General features: G+C 41.5%; 1 protein-coding gene across 1 annotated transcript in view; it reads left to right on the top strand.

Moving 5' to 3' along the window:
* The window catches only part of CEP89 (centrosomal protein 89), a 77,658-nt gene that overhangs the window by 27,747 nt on the left and 30,436 nt on the right, over nucleotides 1–19,475 (top strand). Inside the window, exons 6-10 of the mRNA XM_052656733.1 lie at nucleotides 1,073–1,101; nucleotides 2,862–2,904; nucleotides 5,357–5,575; nucleotides 6,876–7,021; nucleotides 19,407–19,457. Coding sequence (XP_052512693.1) covers nucleotides 1,073–1,101; nucleotides 2,862–2,904; nucleotides 5,357–5,575; nucleotides 6,876–7,021; nucleotides 19,407–19,457 — 488 coding nt within the window. The remainder of the gene's footprint in view (nucleotides 1–1,072; nucleotides 1,102–2,861; nucleotides 2,905–5,356; nucleotides 5,576–6,875; nucleotides 7,022–19,406; nucleotides 19,458–19,475) is intronic.

Raw genomic sequence — 19,475 nt, 5'->3', positions numbered from 1 at the left:
CGTGAAATGAGGAACCCAAAGCCCTTTCCTCCTCCAGTGTCTCTTTTGCACCCTCTACTGGTGAAGTTTATTATTGCACCACCAGACTAAGGAGAGCCGCTGCAGTAACAGGAGCAGGCAATAAAGGTGGGGTTGGAAGTTAAAGGCAGTGTTACCTGGCACACTTGGTAACATGAACTGGGGGCACAGGTGGTGGTTGGGAGAGAGTGAAGCTCCTAGAGTGGTTTTTGGCTTGTGGTGGGGGGCATTAAAAGCCCCTGGACATTGTCACTTTCAGGTGGTGTGAGACTTGGCCAGTTCCTTAACCCCACTTCTGCCAAGGTTGAGTGCACCTCTCCTAAGAGTCTTAGAACGATTAAATTCAGTCATATGAGTGAAGCACAGCAGGGCTTCCCTGGTGGCTCAGCCGGTAAAGAATCCGCCTGCCAACGCAGGAGACCCAGGTTCAGTCCCTAGGTTGGAAAGATCCCCTGGACAAGGGCATGGCAACCCACTCCAGTATTCTTGCTGAGAGGGACATAACAGGCTACAGTCCACAGGATCACAGAGAGTCAGATGTAACTGAACAGTTAAGCACGCAAGCACATGAAGCAAAACATCCTCCATAAATGCTAGCTGATAATTACTGTCTGAAGGCTACGAGCCTGAGGTGCCAGCCACCCTGTACCCTAGCAGTACCCAGCCAAGAAGCTTGGACACTGCCATCCTTTGGTCGAGGCACCAGCATCTGACCAGTGGACTGCTGCTGGAGGCAGAGGAGGCAGGAAGGAGTGGCACCTTAGCCCCCATGGGGAATGGCAGGTGGGATGGTGGAGGGCACAGACAAGAGTGCTGGGAAGGCAGGGAGGCTCACAAACACACAGAGGAGCTTGGCCTGAGCTCTGCAGTCATGTGAGCCACTGAAGGCGGTCAGGAACGAGCAGCGGGGAGAGCTGGGCGGTTCAGAGCTGGGCCGGTTCATGGGCTGGTTCCGCTCGTGTGCAGAAGGTGAGTAGTGCCTAAGATTGTACTCTTCAGAGCTGTCAGACGTCTTTCTCCGCTTTACAAAGTTTTCTCTCTCTGTTTTCATCAGATGGAAAACATTCTCTTCTGAAATTAAAGGTAAGAATTGTTTTTTAAAAAATGGATTTTCTTTTTAAATAGAATTTCTACCATAATTTCAAAACAACTTTTGTGATTTCTGGGGGAAAAAGCTTCTGTTAAGAGTTCTTTTGCATGGTCTAGTTTTTTTTCTTTTTTTGGTTTTTGTTTTTTCAGTCATTTACACTTTACTATTGAATGTTTTTTGTTTTAAATAGTTTTAAAACGTGAAGAAACTCATGTTTTGCATAGTTTAAAATGAATATAATGTATTGAGGGGTTAGAAAACACTTACATTTGCTCTCTACTTTGTAAAATGAATAGACAGTAACCAGTTTGCAGACATGGAAATAGTTCTACTTAACTTTTTAATTCTGTGATGTCAAAGGAGTTTAAAAATTAAAAACTTCTCAGTAGAGTTAATTTATAACCTTATCTACTTTTCAACAGAAATTAGAAACTTAATATCAGGCTGATGTGTAGTAGAAAAATGAACAAAAATTCAAAGACTTCCCTTTCCTCTAAGTTTCGAGTTGAAAAGGAGGGTCTTGTTATTCTTTTCTCAGTGCTTTAAAAACATGGCTCTGTGCAGCTTATGGGGTCTTTTTGCATATCCCAAGGAGAGAAGGCCAGTTAGAATTTGCTTTGTCCATCTCTGCTCAGCCCCTACAGTCACATCACATGTTTTAGAATGTGAACTGGTGGCCTGTCACTCGTGGGACCTGCATGTGACCGCAGTGACTGGTTACAAATAATAAACACTGGAGAGGGTGTGGAGAAAAGGGAACCCTGGTGGTGGAAATGTAAATCGGTGTAGCCACTGTGGAAAATGGTAGGGAGCTTCCTTTAAAAAACTAAAAACTAGTTATTATGTCATCCAGCAATCCCACTACTGGGCATATATTCAGAAGAGGAGAAAACTCATTCAAAAAGAGCCATATATCCCAGTGTTCATAGCAGCACTGTTCATAATAGCCAAGACATGGAAGCAACCTAAGTGTCCATCAACAGATGAACGCAGGAAGAAGATATGGTGCATATTCTCTCTCTCACACACACACGTATATACACACACAGTGGAATATTACTCAGCCGTAAAAAGAATAAAATGGCATTTGCAGCAACATGGAGGGACCTGGAGATGGTCATCCTGAGTGAAGTCGGCCAGACAGAGAGAGACGAACATTATATATCGTTTAAATGTGGAATCTAAAAATACAGTACAAATGATCTTATTTACAAAACAGACGTATACTCACAGATATAGAAAACAAACTTACAGTTACCAAAGGGGAAGGCAGAAGGGATAAATTAGGAGTATGAAATTAACACACACTATTATATATAAAATAGATAAGCAACATGGATGGTCTCTGTAGCATGGGGAATTATATTCAGTATCTTGTAATAACCTATAATGGAAGAGAATCAGAAAAATATAGATGTATGACTGAATCACTTTACTATACAACGAAGCTAATACATTATCATAAATCACCTATATTTCAGTTAAAAGATGCCAAACTCATGGACAGAAAGGCGGGAAGAAAGCAGGACTTCCCCTGCTGCTCAGAGAACTTGCCAAGAGGGGGAGACTGTTTTAGGTTCATTTAAAAGAAACAGTGACTATTAAAGTTTCTAAAGCTAAAACAAATGAGCAACAAGGGCCAGAATGAAGACGGGGAAGTGCTTAAATGTTTGATGCCCTGCTGCTTGTGCCAGTCCACTTTTAGACGATGCTAAGATCAATTCATTACTGTCGTGTTTTTTTCCTTCCTTAGGATGAAAAACCACCATTATGTGAAAAACCTCCCCTCTGTCCAGGTATTTGCCTTTTGAATTTCATTGTGATTGAAAAACTCATGTTTCAGAGAATACCCAGTACAGTCTCACATAAAATAAAGATCACTTTCTTTCTTTCCTGTAAAGGTTGTTGCTTCTGTCCCATTTTTGAAATTGGAAAGAGATAGCAGTTCGTTGAACTTCTTTTAAGTTTGCCTTAAAAGAGAGAGTTCATGGGACTTCCTTGGTGGCCTTCCAATGCAAGGGGCATGGATTTGATCTCTGATCAAGGAACTAAGCTTCCACATGCCAAGAGGTGTGACCCCTCCCCCCACCCCCCACCCCCGCCAAAAAAAAAAAGAGAGAGAGTCCAAACATTCAAACATTGGATGGTGGCTGTGTGTCTGTATGGGGGGTGTTCAAGCCTGGGGTTGATGGAGGGGGGTGCATGGACCTATGAGATTATGGATAGACCCTGGGAGGGGGAGGCATCCCAAGTAAGCCTTGAGAATCCCAGGCAGAGGAACCTGGTGGGCTACAGTCCATAGGGCCACAAAGATCAGATGCAGCTGAAGTACCTCAGCACTCAGGCAACACACGCACTGGTAGAGGGGGCATGTGAAAATGGGGGCTCTGCACAGGGGCTCGAGGCAGAGCTGAGAGGCCTCGAGATACTTGATGGCGTCCTCTCCCCTCTGCAGTCTTGGGAGCCTCATTAGCTTCCAGAGTGGATTTTGTCATTTTTTCCCGTATGCCTCACATCAGTAGTCTGAAAACCCTGTCAAGTACCAGGACTTTTGTCTGTCCTCCATGTTGGATTTGGCTCTGTTTTTGCCATTTCTGTCTCGGTGTTTTGGTGCTGTGTTCTGGGACGTTGCTGGGGCTCTGGCGTCCGGCCCACAGGCTCACCCTTCACTGTGTGTCTTCTGCTCCTCAGCCCATCCTTTGAATCTGTGTTATTAATGAAGCCCTTTATTTTCATGATTTCTATTAAGTATTGACAAGCATCTCTCTGAAATCTTAGCCGCACTCATTCTCAAATCTTGTAGCTTGTGCTGCAGCCAACTCCGCCCTCTGTTACATGGTTTTGGTGCCTCTCTCAGTTCCCGTGGCTCTTGGTGATGTGCTCGTGTGGTCCTTGGGAGTTCCTGTTCATCTGTCTGGGGGTGCCATATCTGATTACTGTAGGCTGCTCAGAAGGGGAAGCCAGTGGGCTGTCAGATGTACAGTCTGTCTCCAGTGACTGTCGGCGATAGACAGGGTATTTCGTCAGCCAGGGGGTTTGGAGGCTGCTCTTCCTCCGAGGTTTCTCCAGCCCTGGGGCCTGCCTGCCTCTCTGTCCTCAGGGCTTGTATGTACTGCTTGGCCCCGGGGGACTTGAGCCCTGCTTCTTCTTTCTGGCACTCTAGACAGATACCTCATCAGTCCCTTCTAGGCCACTTTGTGTCCCCACCACCTGGGGACCCCCACCCCTCTCGTAGCTGACCTCTCCTTGCATATTTTAGGCTGCAGCTTCCATCTTCAGTGCAATCTCAAATGTCTTCTTTCCTGGATTCCTGGTAGATTGCCTCTTGTTTTCGGTGTACTTGTGAAGTTACTCATGTCTTTCATGTTCTAGGGGTTGGATATGTCAGGGGCGAGGCTGTCTGGAGCTGCCAGTATCCCTCTCTCCATCTGCACACAGAAGCTCTGCCCAGGCCAGGAGCCCATCATAGTCCTCACTTCTTTGATCTCCCTATGGAATATCCCTCTCTGCTTTCCTCCAATCTTTCTACTCCTTCTTAAATTCCTTGGTAGCCTCTGGTGTTCCTCTCACCCTGGTGCCTTCAAGTACACCTACATGCTGATGGCTCTTCCCTCTCTCCAGCTGAGGTTCTCTTCAGGGCTTTGGACCTGTGTCCTAACCTGAGCTTCCTTCCCCATGCCAGGCTTGTGTTCCTTGTCTGGCTAGATATCTTCCAAACTACAGAACTTGTTGCTCATTCTTGACTTGCCCCCCAGCTCACTGCCCACACCCACTCAGCTGCTGAGCCCTGCCAAGTTTTTGCCCCTGAATTCTTCTCTCATGTCCTTTCCTCTCAGTCCCTACTCTAGGAGCCTTCAGACTGATCTGCCAGCCTCTGGGCTAGGCCTCCGTCCTGTTCACTTTCTTCGCTGCTGGCCTCAGCGATTCATCTGAGAGTAGATCCCCTTCTTTCCATACTTCAGCTGAAAGGCTTTCTGGCTCCTGGTGGCCTGCAGGATACGACCTCCACTCTGCATATTATGATAAGCAAAGGCCTCCACTGGCTCCTGCCTCCCCTTCCGTTACCCTTCTTCTTCTTGCTCACTGTAGTCTTAACAGATCACAGTCTTTGCTGTATAGGCCAGTCTCTTTGCAGGCACTGACGTAAAGAAGTTGCTCCTTTGGTTTTTGAAATAGTCTCCTGTAATTCTGATGTAAAATTGTTAATGTCAATTGGTATTTTAAAACTTTTTTCCTGTCCCTTTTTAGATATAACTGGTAGAACACGTCAAAGATGTATAGAAATAACCAAAGAAAAGTTAGAGGAATTAAAAGAAGAAAATTTGCATCTAAACAGTGTAAATCAAGCCCTTACACATGAACTTAATGTAACAAAAAAAACAGTGAAAGAACTACAGTTAAAACTTGAAAGGATGAAGAAAGGAAATGGAAAGCCAAAAGCGGTGGAGAAAGCATCCTCTCAGGAAGGTGAGGACAGCTATGTGGTTCTTTTGTTACAGGAAGGAAGAGGAATTCAAAATTTTGTACTTATTTTGGAAGTTAACATTTTGTGTGATAATATTTGTTGACATTAATGTTCTTGATATTTTCTTTTGATTATTTATGGTCTTTCATTAATATCCTTATACTTGTTGAAATCTGATTTTATCTGTGTGTCATTTTTATCATGCTGAAGAAATTCTAGTACTTGATTTGGTTCTTAGCATAATATCTTACATATGTTTTGTATCAGTTTTTATCCCCATGAGCACCATGTAAAAGTGCCTCTTTCACCACATACTTACCAGTGTTGAAGATTATATTTTCCTTGCTAATTTGAGTGGGTAAAAAAAAAAAAATACCATTTTAATTTAATTTCTGTTTGTTTTATTATTGATGAAGTTGAATATTTTTTTCATTATCTCTGCAGGTCATTTTCTTTCTCTTTCATAAATATTTCCACTTTGGATTGAGATGTTTTGATCTTTGCTGTTGATTTATAGGAGCTCTTTATATATTAAGAATTTTAGCCCTATGGCGTGTATGTTTGAGTTTGTTTCTCAGTTTGTTAATAATGCAGCTATGTGTATAGGATATTTTTCTGTTATGATCTACGCTATTGGTTTCTAGTGGTTAGGAATCCATGATTCCTCTCTAAGGAGTGCAGGTTTGATCCCTGGTCAGGAACTAGGATCCCACATACTGTGTGATATAGCCAAAATTAATAACAATAATGCTAAGGTCATAATAAGTATTCACTAATGTTTTCTCTGTATATTTATCTGTTTATATAAGTCTGTTATTATGGCTTTAAGAAAGATAATGTGATTTTCTCTATACAAACCCTATATATTTCTTGTCTTAGGCACATTTCTAGATACTTGATATTATTTGTGCTATTACTTTGTGGGATCTATTTGTTTTCTAATAGAACATTACTATTGTGTGGGAAGGTTATTAGTTCTAGAAAATTCTCCATTTATTCTATATAATTTTCGGAGCACATATTTGTATATCATCTGAAACAGTGACATTTTTTCCAATCTAAAATTTTTATTTTACCTTTATTATATATATATATATATATGTATATCAACTTTCACAAACTTCTAAAACATTGTTGACTAATCAGTGTTAAAAAACTTACTTTTATTCATTTATATCTAAATAACTGTCATTTGCTGCCTTTGTGAGCCTAAAGGGAAAGAAGGACAGACAATTGACAATTTATATAAAATCATGATAAATTTAAGTTCTTATGGTATAATATTAAATTTATTGTTTTCAGTAGTTGCTGCACCTGAATTACATTATCTAAGAAAACAAGCTCAAGAACTGGTGGATGAAAATGATGGATTGAAAATGACTGTTCATCGTTTGAATGTGGAACTGAGTAAATATCAAACAAAATTTAGACATTTATCCAAGAAAGAGGTAATGTTTCCCACTTCCTAAAGTCAGTTTTACTGATATTTTAGCCTTGAATTGATTTCCAGTTCCAAAGAGTTTATATTTATTATAATTTGGTATAAAAAAAGATACATCCAAAGTCCAGTCTTTCTGGGCACCTTTCTATTTTCTCCGTCCATCTCTCCTTTTCTCAAAACTGAAGCAATAAAAGCTCTTAGTGAAAAATCAGGACAGTATAAACATATATAAAGTAAAGGAAGTAAAAGTCCTTGTCTGCTCCATTCTCAGCCGGTTCCTCGGAGTTATAGCTGCTGTTTGTTAGTGCACAGACTTTGGAAAGAAAGCAGACCAGTGTTTACAGGCTCCCAAATGATCTAGCTGTCACAGTCAAGGGAACTTACATTCACGGTAGGCATAGCAGCATCCCCTGTAGCTATATACTCGGGCTTAGTATAGAGAGAGCAGACAAAAACACCCTTCTCCCACTTTTTCCCTGGAATGGGTTTAACTGCATGCCTTCCCAGATGCTGCCTGAATTTCTGGCTTCTAATCAGCTTAAATCTAAATACTGACTGCAGCCCTCCCCTTTGGGAAGCTGATAGGATTTGGTACATCCCCAGCTACTGGGAACCACTTAAAAATAAAGACAGCAGCTTGGACAATCACAGAGGTTTGAGAGGCTACCAAGAACCTGGGCTAGGCTAATTGATGAGGCTCAATACCTATATAAGACCACTCTGTCAAGATGAGAGAGGTGGCTGTTTTTTTCTAATGCACAGAAACCAATATAGAGAGTAAAGGAAAATGAAGAAAAAAGGGAATATGTTCTAAAGAAGAGAACGAGATAAATCTTTAGAAATTGATCTTAATGAAATGTAAATAAGTGATATACTCAATAGAGAATTTTTAATAGTCATGAAGATGCTCAGCAAGGTCAGGAGAGCATGAACAAAGTGTGAATTTCAACAGAGAGATAGAAAATGTTAAAAAGTATCAGAAATATCATAGAGCAGAGGAATACAATAATTGAACTGAAAAATTCAATAGAGGGACTCAGCACTAGACTAGAGCAAGTGGGAGAAGGGATCAGTGAACTTGAAGACCAGGCAGTGAAATTCATCCAAGCAGAAGAATAAAAAGAATTAAAAAAAAAAGAGTGAAAATACCATTAAGTGAGTTACAGGCATTCCAGAGAGTAAAGAGAGAAAGGAGCAGAAAGCTCATTTAAAGAAATAATGCTGGGACTTCCTTGGTGTCCAGTGGTTAAGACTCTGAGCTACCAAAGCGAGGGGCCTGAGTTTGATCCCTGCTCAGGGAACTAGATCTCACATGCCATAACTAAGACCTGGTGTAGCCAAATAAATAAATAAATAATTTAAAAAAATAATAATGCTGGGACTTCCCTGGTGGGCCAGTGGACACAAATTCGATCCCTGATCTGGGAAGATCCCACACGCTGCAGAGCAGCTAAGCCTGTGTGCCACAACTACTGAGCAAGGGAAGTCACCTCAAAGAGAATCCTGAGCACTGCAGCAGAGAGCAGACCCTGCTCACCGCAGCTAGGGAAAGCCTGCAAGCAACAACGGAGACCCGGCACAGCCAAGAACAAAATACCTTGATCTAGGAAGCTCAAGGAGTTTTAAATAAGAATGATCCAGAGATACCCACATTGAAACATATTATAATTAAATTGTCAAAAGTTAAAGAGAGTGTCATAAAAGCAGCAAGAGAAGAACAACTTATTATATACAAGGAAACCCTCGTAAGATCTATCAGCAGATTTTTCAGCAGAAACTTTGCAGACCAGAAGGCAGTGGCACAATATATTCAGAGTACTAAAAGGAAAAAAAAAAAGAAACTGCCAACCACAAGTACACTACCCAGCAAAGCTGTCCTTTAGAAGTGAAGTAAAAGTAAAGAGTTTTCAGGACATGCAAAGGCAGAAGGAATTAATCACCACCAGAACAGCGTTATAAGAAATATTGAAGGATTTTCTTTAAGCTGAAACAAAAGGATACTAATTAATAAAATGTAAAATTAAAAATTTCACTGGTAAAGGTAAATATATGGTAAAATTAAAGATAATCTAATGTAAAATTGGTAGGTTAATCACTTATAAATCTAATATGAAGGTTAGACAAAAACAGTAAAAATGTAACTACAGTAACTTGTTAATGAATACACAAGATAGAAAGATATGAATTGTAACATCATAAACATAAAATTGGAAGAGAATTAACATGTAGTTTTAGAATTCATTCAAACTTAAGTTATCAACTTAAAATAGACTTGTAAGTTGTCTTCCCAAGTTGTGCAGTTATAAAGAATTCTCCTGCCAAGCAGGAGATGTAGGAGGCATAGATTTGATTCCTGGGTCAGGAAGGTCACCTGGAGAAAGAAATGGCAACCCACTCCAGCATTCTTGCCAGGGAAATCCTGTGGACAGAAAAGCCTGGCAGGCCGCAGTTCATAGGTTCACAAAGAGTTGGACACGACTTAGCAACTAAACCACTCACCCACCACCCAACTTGTTTTAGGTAAGCCTCATGGTACCACAAAGCAAAATCCTATGGTAGGTAAACAGAATATAAAGACAAAGAAATCTTAGCATACCGCTACAGAAACTCGAATCACAATTGAAGAGAGACAGAGAAGAAAGGAACCAAAGGAGTTAACAGAAAGGTAGAGAAGAATGAACAAAATGACAATAAGTCCATATCTAACAACAATTACCTTAAATATAAATGGGCTAAAATGCTCCAATCAAAAGACATAGAGTGGCTGAATGGGCTTCCCTGGTAGCTCAAGATGGTAAAGCGTCCACCTGCAATGTGGGAGACCTGGGTTTAATCCCCGGGTCGGGAAGATCCCTTAGAGAAGGAAAAGGCAACCCACTCCAGTACTCTTGCCTGGAAAATTCCATGGATGGAGGAGCCTGTTAGGCTATAGCCCATGGGATCGCAGAGTCAGACACGACTGAGCAACTTCACTGGCACTGGCTGAATGGATAAAAAAGCAGGACCCACCTGTGTGCTGCTTAGAAGAAACTCACTTCAGATATAAACACTTAGACAGACTGAAAGTGAAGAGATGCAAAAAGGTTACTCTGTGGAAAGAGAAGCCAGAAGAAACCTGAGTTAGCTTTACTTATAACAGACAAAATAGACTTTAAGACAAAGACTGTAATAAGAAGCAAAGGTCTTAGGATGTAAAGAGGTCACTCTGAGAAGAGGAGATAACATTTGTAAATATTTGCATACTCAACGTAGGCACGCCTAGAAATACAAAACAGATATTTTTAAAATATTTATTTATTTGGCTACGTTGGGACTTAGTTGCAGCCCACGGGAGCTTCCTTGCATCATGTGGGATCTTTCATTGACATGCATGCACTCTTGCAGCATGCGGGCTCCAGAGCATATGGGCTTCAGTAGCTGCAGCACGTGGGCTCTCTTGCACACAGCCTCCAGAGCATTCAGGCTCAGTAGTTTCAGAGCACCGGCTTAGTTGCTCCATAGCATAGGGGATCTTAGTTCCCCAACCAGGGATCAAATGCACATCTCTTTCATTGAAAGGCAGGTTCTTAATCACTGGGCCACTTGGGGAAGTCCCTAGAAATAGACAGAGTCATATAATAATAGTAGGGAACTTGAATATCCCACTTTTATTAATGGATAGATCATCCAGATACATAATCAGTAAGGAGACATTGGCCTTAAAAGACCCCTCAGCACATGTGTATACAGAATACTACATCCAAAAGCAACAGAAGACACATTCTTCTCCAAGCATACATGTAGCATTATCTAGGATAGATCATATATTAGGCTTACAAAACAAGTCTTAATAAATTTAAAAGGATTGAAATCACATCAGACACCTTTTCTGATCACAGTGGTACAAAACTAGAAATCAGAAGAAAGAAACTGGAAAAGTAACAAATATGTGGACATTAAATAACATGCTACTCTGATCAACCAATAAACCAAAGAAGAAATCAAAAAATATCTTGAGATTAATAAAAATGGAAATACAACATACCAAAACTTAGAGGTTACAGCAAAAGCAATTTTAAGAGAGAAGCCCAGAGTAATAAATACCTACACAAAGAGACAAGAAAGATCTCAAGTAACTAGAAAAAGAACAAACAAAGCCCAAAGTTAACAGGAAGGAAATAACAAAGACCAGAGAAATAATTTAAATAAAAAATAGAGAAGATCAGTGAACTCAGCTGATTTTCAAAAATCATACGAAGAATTAACACCAACCCTGCTCAAACTCTTCTAAAAACCTGAAGAGGAACAGATACTTCTGAACTCATTTTATGTGACCAGCCTTAGTCTAATGCCAAAGCTAGTCAAGGACACTCCAAGAAAGTTGTAGGCCAATGTCTCTGATGAACAGGGGTACAAAAATCCTCAACAAAATGTTAGCAAACTGAATTCAGCAGTACAGTTGACCTTTGAACAACATGGGTTTGAACTGCATGGGTCCACTTAACATAAAATCTTTTTTTGAATAAATGCCTTTGGTACTACAGGATCCATGGTGGATTGAGTCTGCAGATGTGGAACAGTGGATGTGGAGAGCCAACTGTGGGACCTGAGGAGGGTTTGGTGTCCACAGCCAATCCTTGAACAATTCACAGATACTGAGATATGACTGTACATTGAAAGGATGGGATACCATGATCACGTGCTGCTTATTCCTGGGATACAAGGATAGTTCAATATCTGCAAGGAAGTCAGTACTGTATATTATACCACATTAACAAAAGTAAGAGTGAAAACTGATCATCTCAATAGAGGCAGAAAAATTTGACAAATTTAGCATATTGTCATGATAAAAACTCTTGGCAAACTGGGTATAGAAGGAACATACCTTAACATAAAAGGCCATATATGACAAGCCTACATCTAATAGATACTCATAGTTGAAAAGCTAGATGCTTTAGGGACCACACAACGATGTCTACTCTTAAGAGATTTATGCAACATAATACTAAAAATCAAGCCAGAGCAATTTGGCAAGATACAAAAGGCATCCAGATTGGAAAGGAAGAAGTAAAATAGACTTCTGATGTCATAAAATTATATAGAAAACCCTAAAGACTCCACCGAAAGAACTGTTAGAACTAATACATTCAGTAAATTTGCAGGGTGCACAATCAATATGCAAAAATCAGTTGTGTTTCTGTACACTAATAATAAACTGTTGGGAAGAGAAATTAAGAAAATCCCACTTATAGTAGCAACAAAAAGAATAAAATACTCAGGAATAGATTTACTGTGGAGATGAATCATCTGTATACCAAAATCTATGAAACATTGGTCAAAGAAATCAAAGATGATGCAAACAAGTGAAAAGATACTCTATGCTCATGGAGTGAAAGAATATTATTATAATGTCTATACTACCCAAAGTGATCTACAGAATCAGTATAATCCCTATCAAAATTCCCATGGCATTTTTCACAGAAATAGATAAAACAGTCCTAAAATTTGTATGGAACCACAGAAGACCTCAAATTAAATACTAAGTAGTCTTGAGAAAGAAAAACAAAGCTGGAGATAGCACACCTCCTGATTTCAAGCTGTATTACAAAGAAGTAGTAATCAAAGCAGTATACTGTTAGCATGAAAACAGACACACAGATCAATAGAACAGAAGTGAGAGCAGTGGTCATGTATGGATGTGAGAGTTGGACTGTGAAGAAGGCTGAGTGCCGAAGAATTGATGCTTTTGAACTGTGGTGTTGGAGAAGACTCTTGAGAGTCCCTTGGACTGCAAGGAGATCCAACCAGTCCATTCTGAAGGAGATCAGTCCTGGGTGTTCTTAGAAAGGAATGATGCTAAAGCTGAAGCTCCAGTACTTTGGCCACCTCATGCGAAGAGTTGACTCATTGGAAAAGACTCTGATGCTGGGAGGGACTGGGGGCAGGAGGAGAAGGGGACGACAGAGGATGAGATGGCTGGATGGTATCACCGACTCAATGGATGTGAGTCTGAGTGAACTCCGGGAGTTGGTGATGGACAGGGAGGCCTGGCGTGCTGCAATTCATGAGGTCACAAAGAGTCGGACACGACTGAGCGACTGAACTGAACTGAGAGCACAAAATACATGTGTACAGTCAGCAAGAGAGTCAAGCATAGACTATGGAGAAAGGATAGTCTCTTGAGTAAATGATGTTGGGAAAACTGAATATCCACTTGCAAAAGAATGAAACTGGACCCCTATTATACACCATACGCAAAAATCAACTCAAAATGAATTAAGGACTTGAATGGCCAACAAGTATATGAAAAGATGCTCAACATCACTAATTATCAGGAAAATACAACTTAAAACCACAATGAGATAATCACCTCACATCTGTTAGCATGTGTTTTATTAAAAAGAGATAAATTCTGGTGAGGGTGTAGAGAGAAAGGACCCTTGGTTCACTGTTGGAGGGAATGCAGCTACTATAGAAAACAGAACAGAGGTTCCCAAAGAAATAACCATCATACCCCTCAGAAAACCCACTTCTGGGTATATATCTAAAAGGAAGAAAATCAAACTCTTGAAGCGATATCTATACTCCCATGTTCATTGCAGCATTGTTTATCAGCCGAGGTCTGAAAGCAACGTCAGGATGATTGGAGAAAGAAAATGTGATGCGTGTCACATGTTTACACACACACACACACACACACACACACACAAGCAACGTCAGGATGATTGGAGAAAGAAAATGTGATGCGTGTCACATGTTTACACACACACACACACACACACACACACACACACACACACACACACACATATTCCCCAGGTAGCTCAGTGGTAAAGAATCTGCCTGCCAATGCAGGAGACACAAGAGAACGTGGGTTCGATCCCAGGGTTGGGAAGGTCCCCTGGAGAAGGAAATGGCAGCCCACTCCAGTATTCTTGCCTGGAAAATTCCATGGACAGAGGAGCCTGGTGGGCTACAGTCCATGGGGCCACGAAGAGTCGGACACGGCTGAGCGCGCACGCAGGGTTGATACATACACATATGCATGTATATGTTATTCAACCTTAAAAAACAAGGCAGTTCTGTCACTTGCAACAATATGGATGAACACGGAGGGTATTATTCTAAGAGAAATAAGCCAGATAAAGATGGACAAACTGCTTGGGGTCACTTATATGTGGAATAAAAAAAGAAGTTGAACTCATAGAAATTGAGAGTAGGATGGTGAATGCCACGAGCTGAGGGCTGGGGGAAATAGGGAGAGGCAAGTGAAAGGGTACAAACTTTCAGTAATAAGACAGATAAGATCTGAGAATCTAGTGTATATATTGGGTTGGTTAAAAAGAGCATTCAAGTTTTCCCGTAACATCTCACAGAGAAACCAGAACACACTTTTTGGCCAACCCAATATAACATGGTGACTATAATTAATGATACTGTATTTTATAATTGAAGCTTGCTAAGAAAGTGAAGTTTGTGTTTTCTCTCCCCCACCCCCCAGCAATAAATGGTAAATATGTGAGGTGATGGGTGTGTAATCAGAGAAGAAAGCACACTAGTTCAGTTCAGTTCAGTTCAGTTGCTCAGTTGTGTCCAACTCTTTGCGACCCCATGAATCGCAGCATGCCAGGCCTCCCTGTCCATCACCATCTCCCGGAGTTCACTCAGACTCATGTCCATCGAGTCCGTGATGCCATCCAGCCATCTCATCCTCGGTCGTCCCCTTCTCCTCCTGCCCCCAATCCCTCCCAGCATCAGAGTCTTTTCCAATGAGTCAACTCTTTGCATGAGGTGGCCGAAGTACTGGAGCTTCAGCTTCAGCATCAGTCCTTCCAAAGAAATTCCAGGGTTGATCTCCTTCAGAATGGATTGGTTGGATCTCCTTGCAGTCCAAGGGACTCTCCAGAGTCTTCTCCCACACCACAGTTCAAAAGCATCAATTCTTCGGCTCTCAGACTTCTTCACAGTCCAACTCTCACATCCATACATGACCACAGGAAAAACCATAGCCTTGACTAGATGGATCTTAGTCGGCAAAGTAATGTCTCTGCTTTTGAATATACTATCTAGGTTGGTCATAACTTTTCTTCCAAGGAGTAAGCGTCATTTAATTTCATGGCTGCAGCCCAAAAAAATAAAGTCTGACACTGTTTCTACTGTTTCCCCATCTATTTCCCATGAAGTGATGGGACCAGATGCCATGATCTTTGTTTTCTGAATGTTGAGCTTTAAGCCAACTTTTTCGCTCTCCTCTTTCACTTTCATCAAGAGGCTTTTTAGCTCTTCTTCACTTTCTGCCACAAGGGTGGTGTCATCTGCATATCTGAGGTTATTGATACTTCTCCCGGAAATCTTGATTTCAGCTTGTGTTTCTTCCAGCCCAGCGTTTCTCATGATGTACTCTGCATAGAAGTTAAATAAGCAGGGTGACAATATACAGCCTTGACGTACTCCTTTTCCTATTTGGAACCAGTCTGTTGTTCCATGTCCAGTTCTAACTGTTGCTTCCTGACCTGCATACAGATTTCTCAAGAGGCAGGTCAGGTGGTCTGGTATTCCCATCTCTTTCAGAATTTTCCACAGTTTATTGTGATCCACACAGTCAAAGGCTTTGGCATAGTCAATAAAGCAGAAATAGATGTTTTTCTGGAACTCTCTTGATTTTTCCATGATCCAGTGGATGTTGGCAATTTGATCTCTGGTTCCTCTGCCTTTTCTAAAACCAGCTTGAACATCAGGGAGTTCATGGTTCACGTATTGCTGAAGCCTGGCTTGGAGAATTTTGAGCATTACTTTACTAATGTGTGAGATGAGTGCAATTGTGCGGTAGTTTGAGCATTCTTTGGCATTGCCTTTCTTTGGGATTGGAATGAAAATGGACCTTTTCCAGTCCTGTGGCCACTGCTGAGTTTTCGAAATTTGCTGGCGTATTGAGTGCAGCACTTTCACAGCATCATCTTTCAGGATTTGAAATAGCTCTACTGGAATTCCATCACTTCCACTAGCTTTGTTTGTAGTGATGCTTTCTAAGGCCCACTTGACTTCACATTCCAAGATGTCTGGCTCTAGATTAGTGATCACATCATCATGATTATCTGGGTCGTGAAGATCTTTTTTGTACCGTTCTTCCGTGTATTCTTGCCACCTCTTCTTAATATCTTCTGCTTCTGTTAGGTCCATACCATTTCTGTCCTTTATCAAGCCCATCTTTGCATGAAATGTTCCCTTGGTATCTCTAATTTTCTTGAAGAGATCTCTAGTCTTTCCCATTCTGTTGTTTTCCTCTATTTCTTTGCATTGATCGCTGAAGAAGGCTTTCTTATCTCTTCTTGCTATTCTTTGTAACTCTGCATTCAGATGCTTATATCTTTCCTTTTCTCCTTTGCTTTTCACTTCTCTTCTTTTCACAGCTATTTGTAAGGCCTCTCCAGATAGCCATTTTGCTTTTTTGCATTTCTTTTCCATGGGGATGGTCTTGATCCCTGTCTCCTGTACAATGTCATGAACCTCATTCCATAGTTCATCAGGCACTCTATCTACCAGATCTAGGCCCTTAAATCTATTTCTTACTTCCACTGTATAATCATAAGGGATGTGATTTAGGTCATACCTGAATGGTCTAGTGGTTTTCCCTACTTTCTTCAATTTGAGTCTGAATTTGGTAATAAGGAGTTCATGGTCTGAGCCACAGTCAGCTCCTGGTCTTGTTTTTGCTGACTGTATAGAGCTTCTCCATCTTTGGCTGCTAAGAATATAATCAGTCTGATTTAGGTGTTGACCATCTGGTGACGTCCATGTGTAGAGTCTTCTCTTGTGTTGTTGTAAGAGGGTGTTTGCTATGACCAGTGCATTTTCTTGGCAAAACTCTTATTAGTCTTTGCCCTGCTTCATTCCGCATTCCAAGGCCAAATTTGCCTGTGACTCCAGGTGTTTCTTGACTTCCTACTTTTGCATTCCAGTCCCCTATAATGAAAAGGACATCTTTTTGGGGTGTTAGTTCTGAAAGGTCTTGTAGGTCTTCATAAAACCGTTCAACTTCAGTTTCTTCAGCGTTACTGGTTGGGGCATAGACTTGGATAACTGTGATATTGAATGGTTTGCCTTGGAGACGAACAGAGATCATTCTGTCATTTTTGAGATTGCATCCAAGTACTGCATTTCGGACTCTTTTGTTGACCATGATGGCTACTCCATTTCTTCTGAGGGATTCCTGCCTGCGGTAGTAGATATAATGGTCATCTGAGTTAAATTCACCCATTCCAGGCCATTTTAGTTCGCTGATTCCTAGAATGTCGACGTTCACCCTTGCCATCTCTTGTTTGACCACTTCCAATTTGCCTTGATTCATGGACCTGACATTCCAGGTTCCTATGCAATATTGCTCTTTACAGCATCAGACCTTGTTTCTATCACCAGCCACATCCACAACTGGGTATTGTTTTTGCTTTGGCTCCATCCCTTCATTCTTTCTGGAGTTATTTCTCCACTGGTCTCCAGTAGCATATTGGGCACCTAATGACCTGGGGAGTTCCTCTTTTGGTATCCTATCATTTTGCCTTTTCATACTATTCATGGGGTTCTCAAGGCAAGAATACTGAAGTCTGAAAGCACACTAGGTTTGCAAAATCCGACACTCACTCAGCACGCCACTGTGGCAGAGGCTGTGGGAAATGGCAGGAGGAGCCATTTGCTCAGGTCTGGACCCTGGAGTCTCGTGTGTGTGAGGGACGTGTGGGGTCATCGGGATGTACAGCTGTCCAGCCCCCCTGGGGGTCAGTGGTGAGGCGGGGAGCCAGGTATACACAAGAGTTTTCAGGTGACTCCTGGGAGTTGAGGGCACCTTTATGGGCTGTTTCCTTTCTGTTTGAAGTAGGACTCTAGGTTTAAATGTTTTAAATAATGGCTCTGAGATATAATTCACCCATTTTAAGAATACAGTTCAGTGACTTTTCTTAGTGTATTCACAGAACAATTCAACCTTTACCAGAATTTTAGAATGTTTTCTTCATAACAAGAACTCTCACACCTGTTAGCCGTCCCTCCCTGTTTCTTCCCACCTCCCACATTGGGCCTGGCAACCTCTAATCTACCTTCTGTCTCTGTGGATTTGCCTATTCCGAATACTTCATATAAACAGAATCATACAGGGACTTCCCTGGTGATCCTGTTGACTTAGCTCTCCCATTGCATGTGGGGCATGGGTTAGATCCCTGGTTGGGGAAGTAAGATCCTGTACGCTGTATGGTGTGACCAAAAGTAAATAAATACAGGATAATATATATATATATATATATATATATATATAAATTAAATGGAATCGTTCAATAGGTGGTCTTTTGTGACTAACTTCTTTCACTTAACATAATGTTAACCTTTTTTAAACAAAAATGTGAGAGCTCCTGGAGTCCTGTGATCCAGAACAGGCTCCCTAGAGTAAGCCAGTTCTCTTTCAAAAGGCTGTGAGCAGGCAGGCCTGGTGACTGGCCGCTGGCCCCTGCCCCTGCCACGCGTGCACACCCCTGTACCCTGTGAAGCTGCCGCTCTCTCCATGACAGTCTCCCTTGATCCCTCCAGCCAGGCTGATCCCTCTCTCCAACCACTGCAGACTTCTGTTTGTGTCCCTCTTAAGGCACGTTCTACCCGTGCTATGTTTGTGTGTGATGTTAACCCGTGTGAGACAATCTGTCTCTGAGTTGAACCATGAAATCCTTAAAAACTACGATTGCGCGGTAATGTCCATAATGACTTAGTGAACTTGCAGTGTTTGCTGAATGAATCATGAGATGATAAACACATTAGAAGGTTTTTATTGAATAAGGAGTTATTCCACCAGGGCCATTGCTTCCAGCCCTGATGGAATTCTTCATACCAGGTTTGGCCTCTTACTGTAAACAACTAGAAAACCAAACAGGATACATGATACAGCTGTTTACAGACACCAGACAGCAGGCTGCACTGTGACCATGGGGAGAATGAAGGTAATAGGTGAGCCTTATGATCACCTTGCTTTCTTCTTTATCGTTTGTTGATTTATTTGGCTGTGCTGGGTGTTCATTGGGCATGTAGGATCTTTCTTATGGCAGGAACTTCAGTTGTGGCACAGGCTGTTCATTGGGCATGTAGGATCTTTCTTACGGCAGGGACTTCAGTTGTGGCACAGGCTGTTCATTGGGCATGTAGGATCTTTCTTACGGCAGGGACTTCAGTTGTGGCACAGGCTGTTCATTGGGCATGTAGGATCTTTCTTACGGCAGGAACTTCAGTTGTGGCACAGGCTGTTCATTGGGCATGTAGGGTCTTTCTTACAGCAGGGACTTCAGTTGTGGCACAGGCTCAGTAGTTGTATGGCAGAGGCTCCAGAGTGCCTGGGCTTCAGTAATTTAATTTGTTTTCACACTCTGTTTTATTCTTAGAGTTTAAATATCGAAGGCCTCCCATCAAAGGGCCCTATACCACCCTGGTTGGTAAGTGAAAGTTATTTA

The sequence above is a fragment of the Budorcas taxicolor genome, chromosome 18 (genome assembly GCF_023091745.1).
Source record: "Budorcas taxicolor isolate Tak-1 chromosome 18, Takin1.1, whole genome shotgun sequence".
NCBI classification, from domain to species: domain Eukaryota; kingdom Metazoa; phylum Chordata; class Mammalia; order Artiodactyla; family Bovidae; genus Budorcas; species Budorcas taxicolor.
This window is presented reverse-complemented; position numbering and strand designations above follow the sequence as displayed.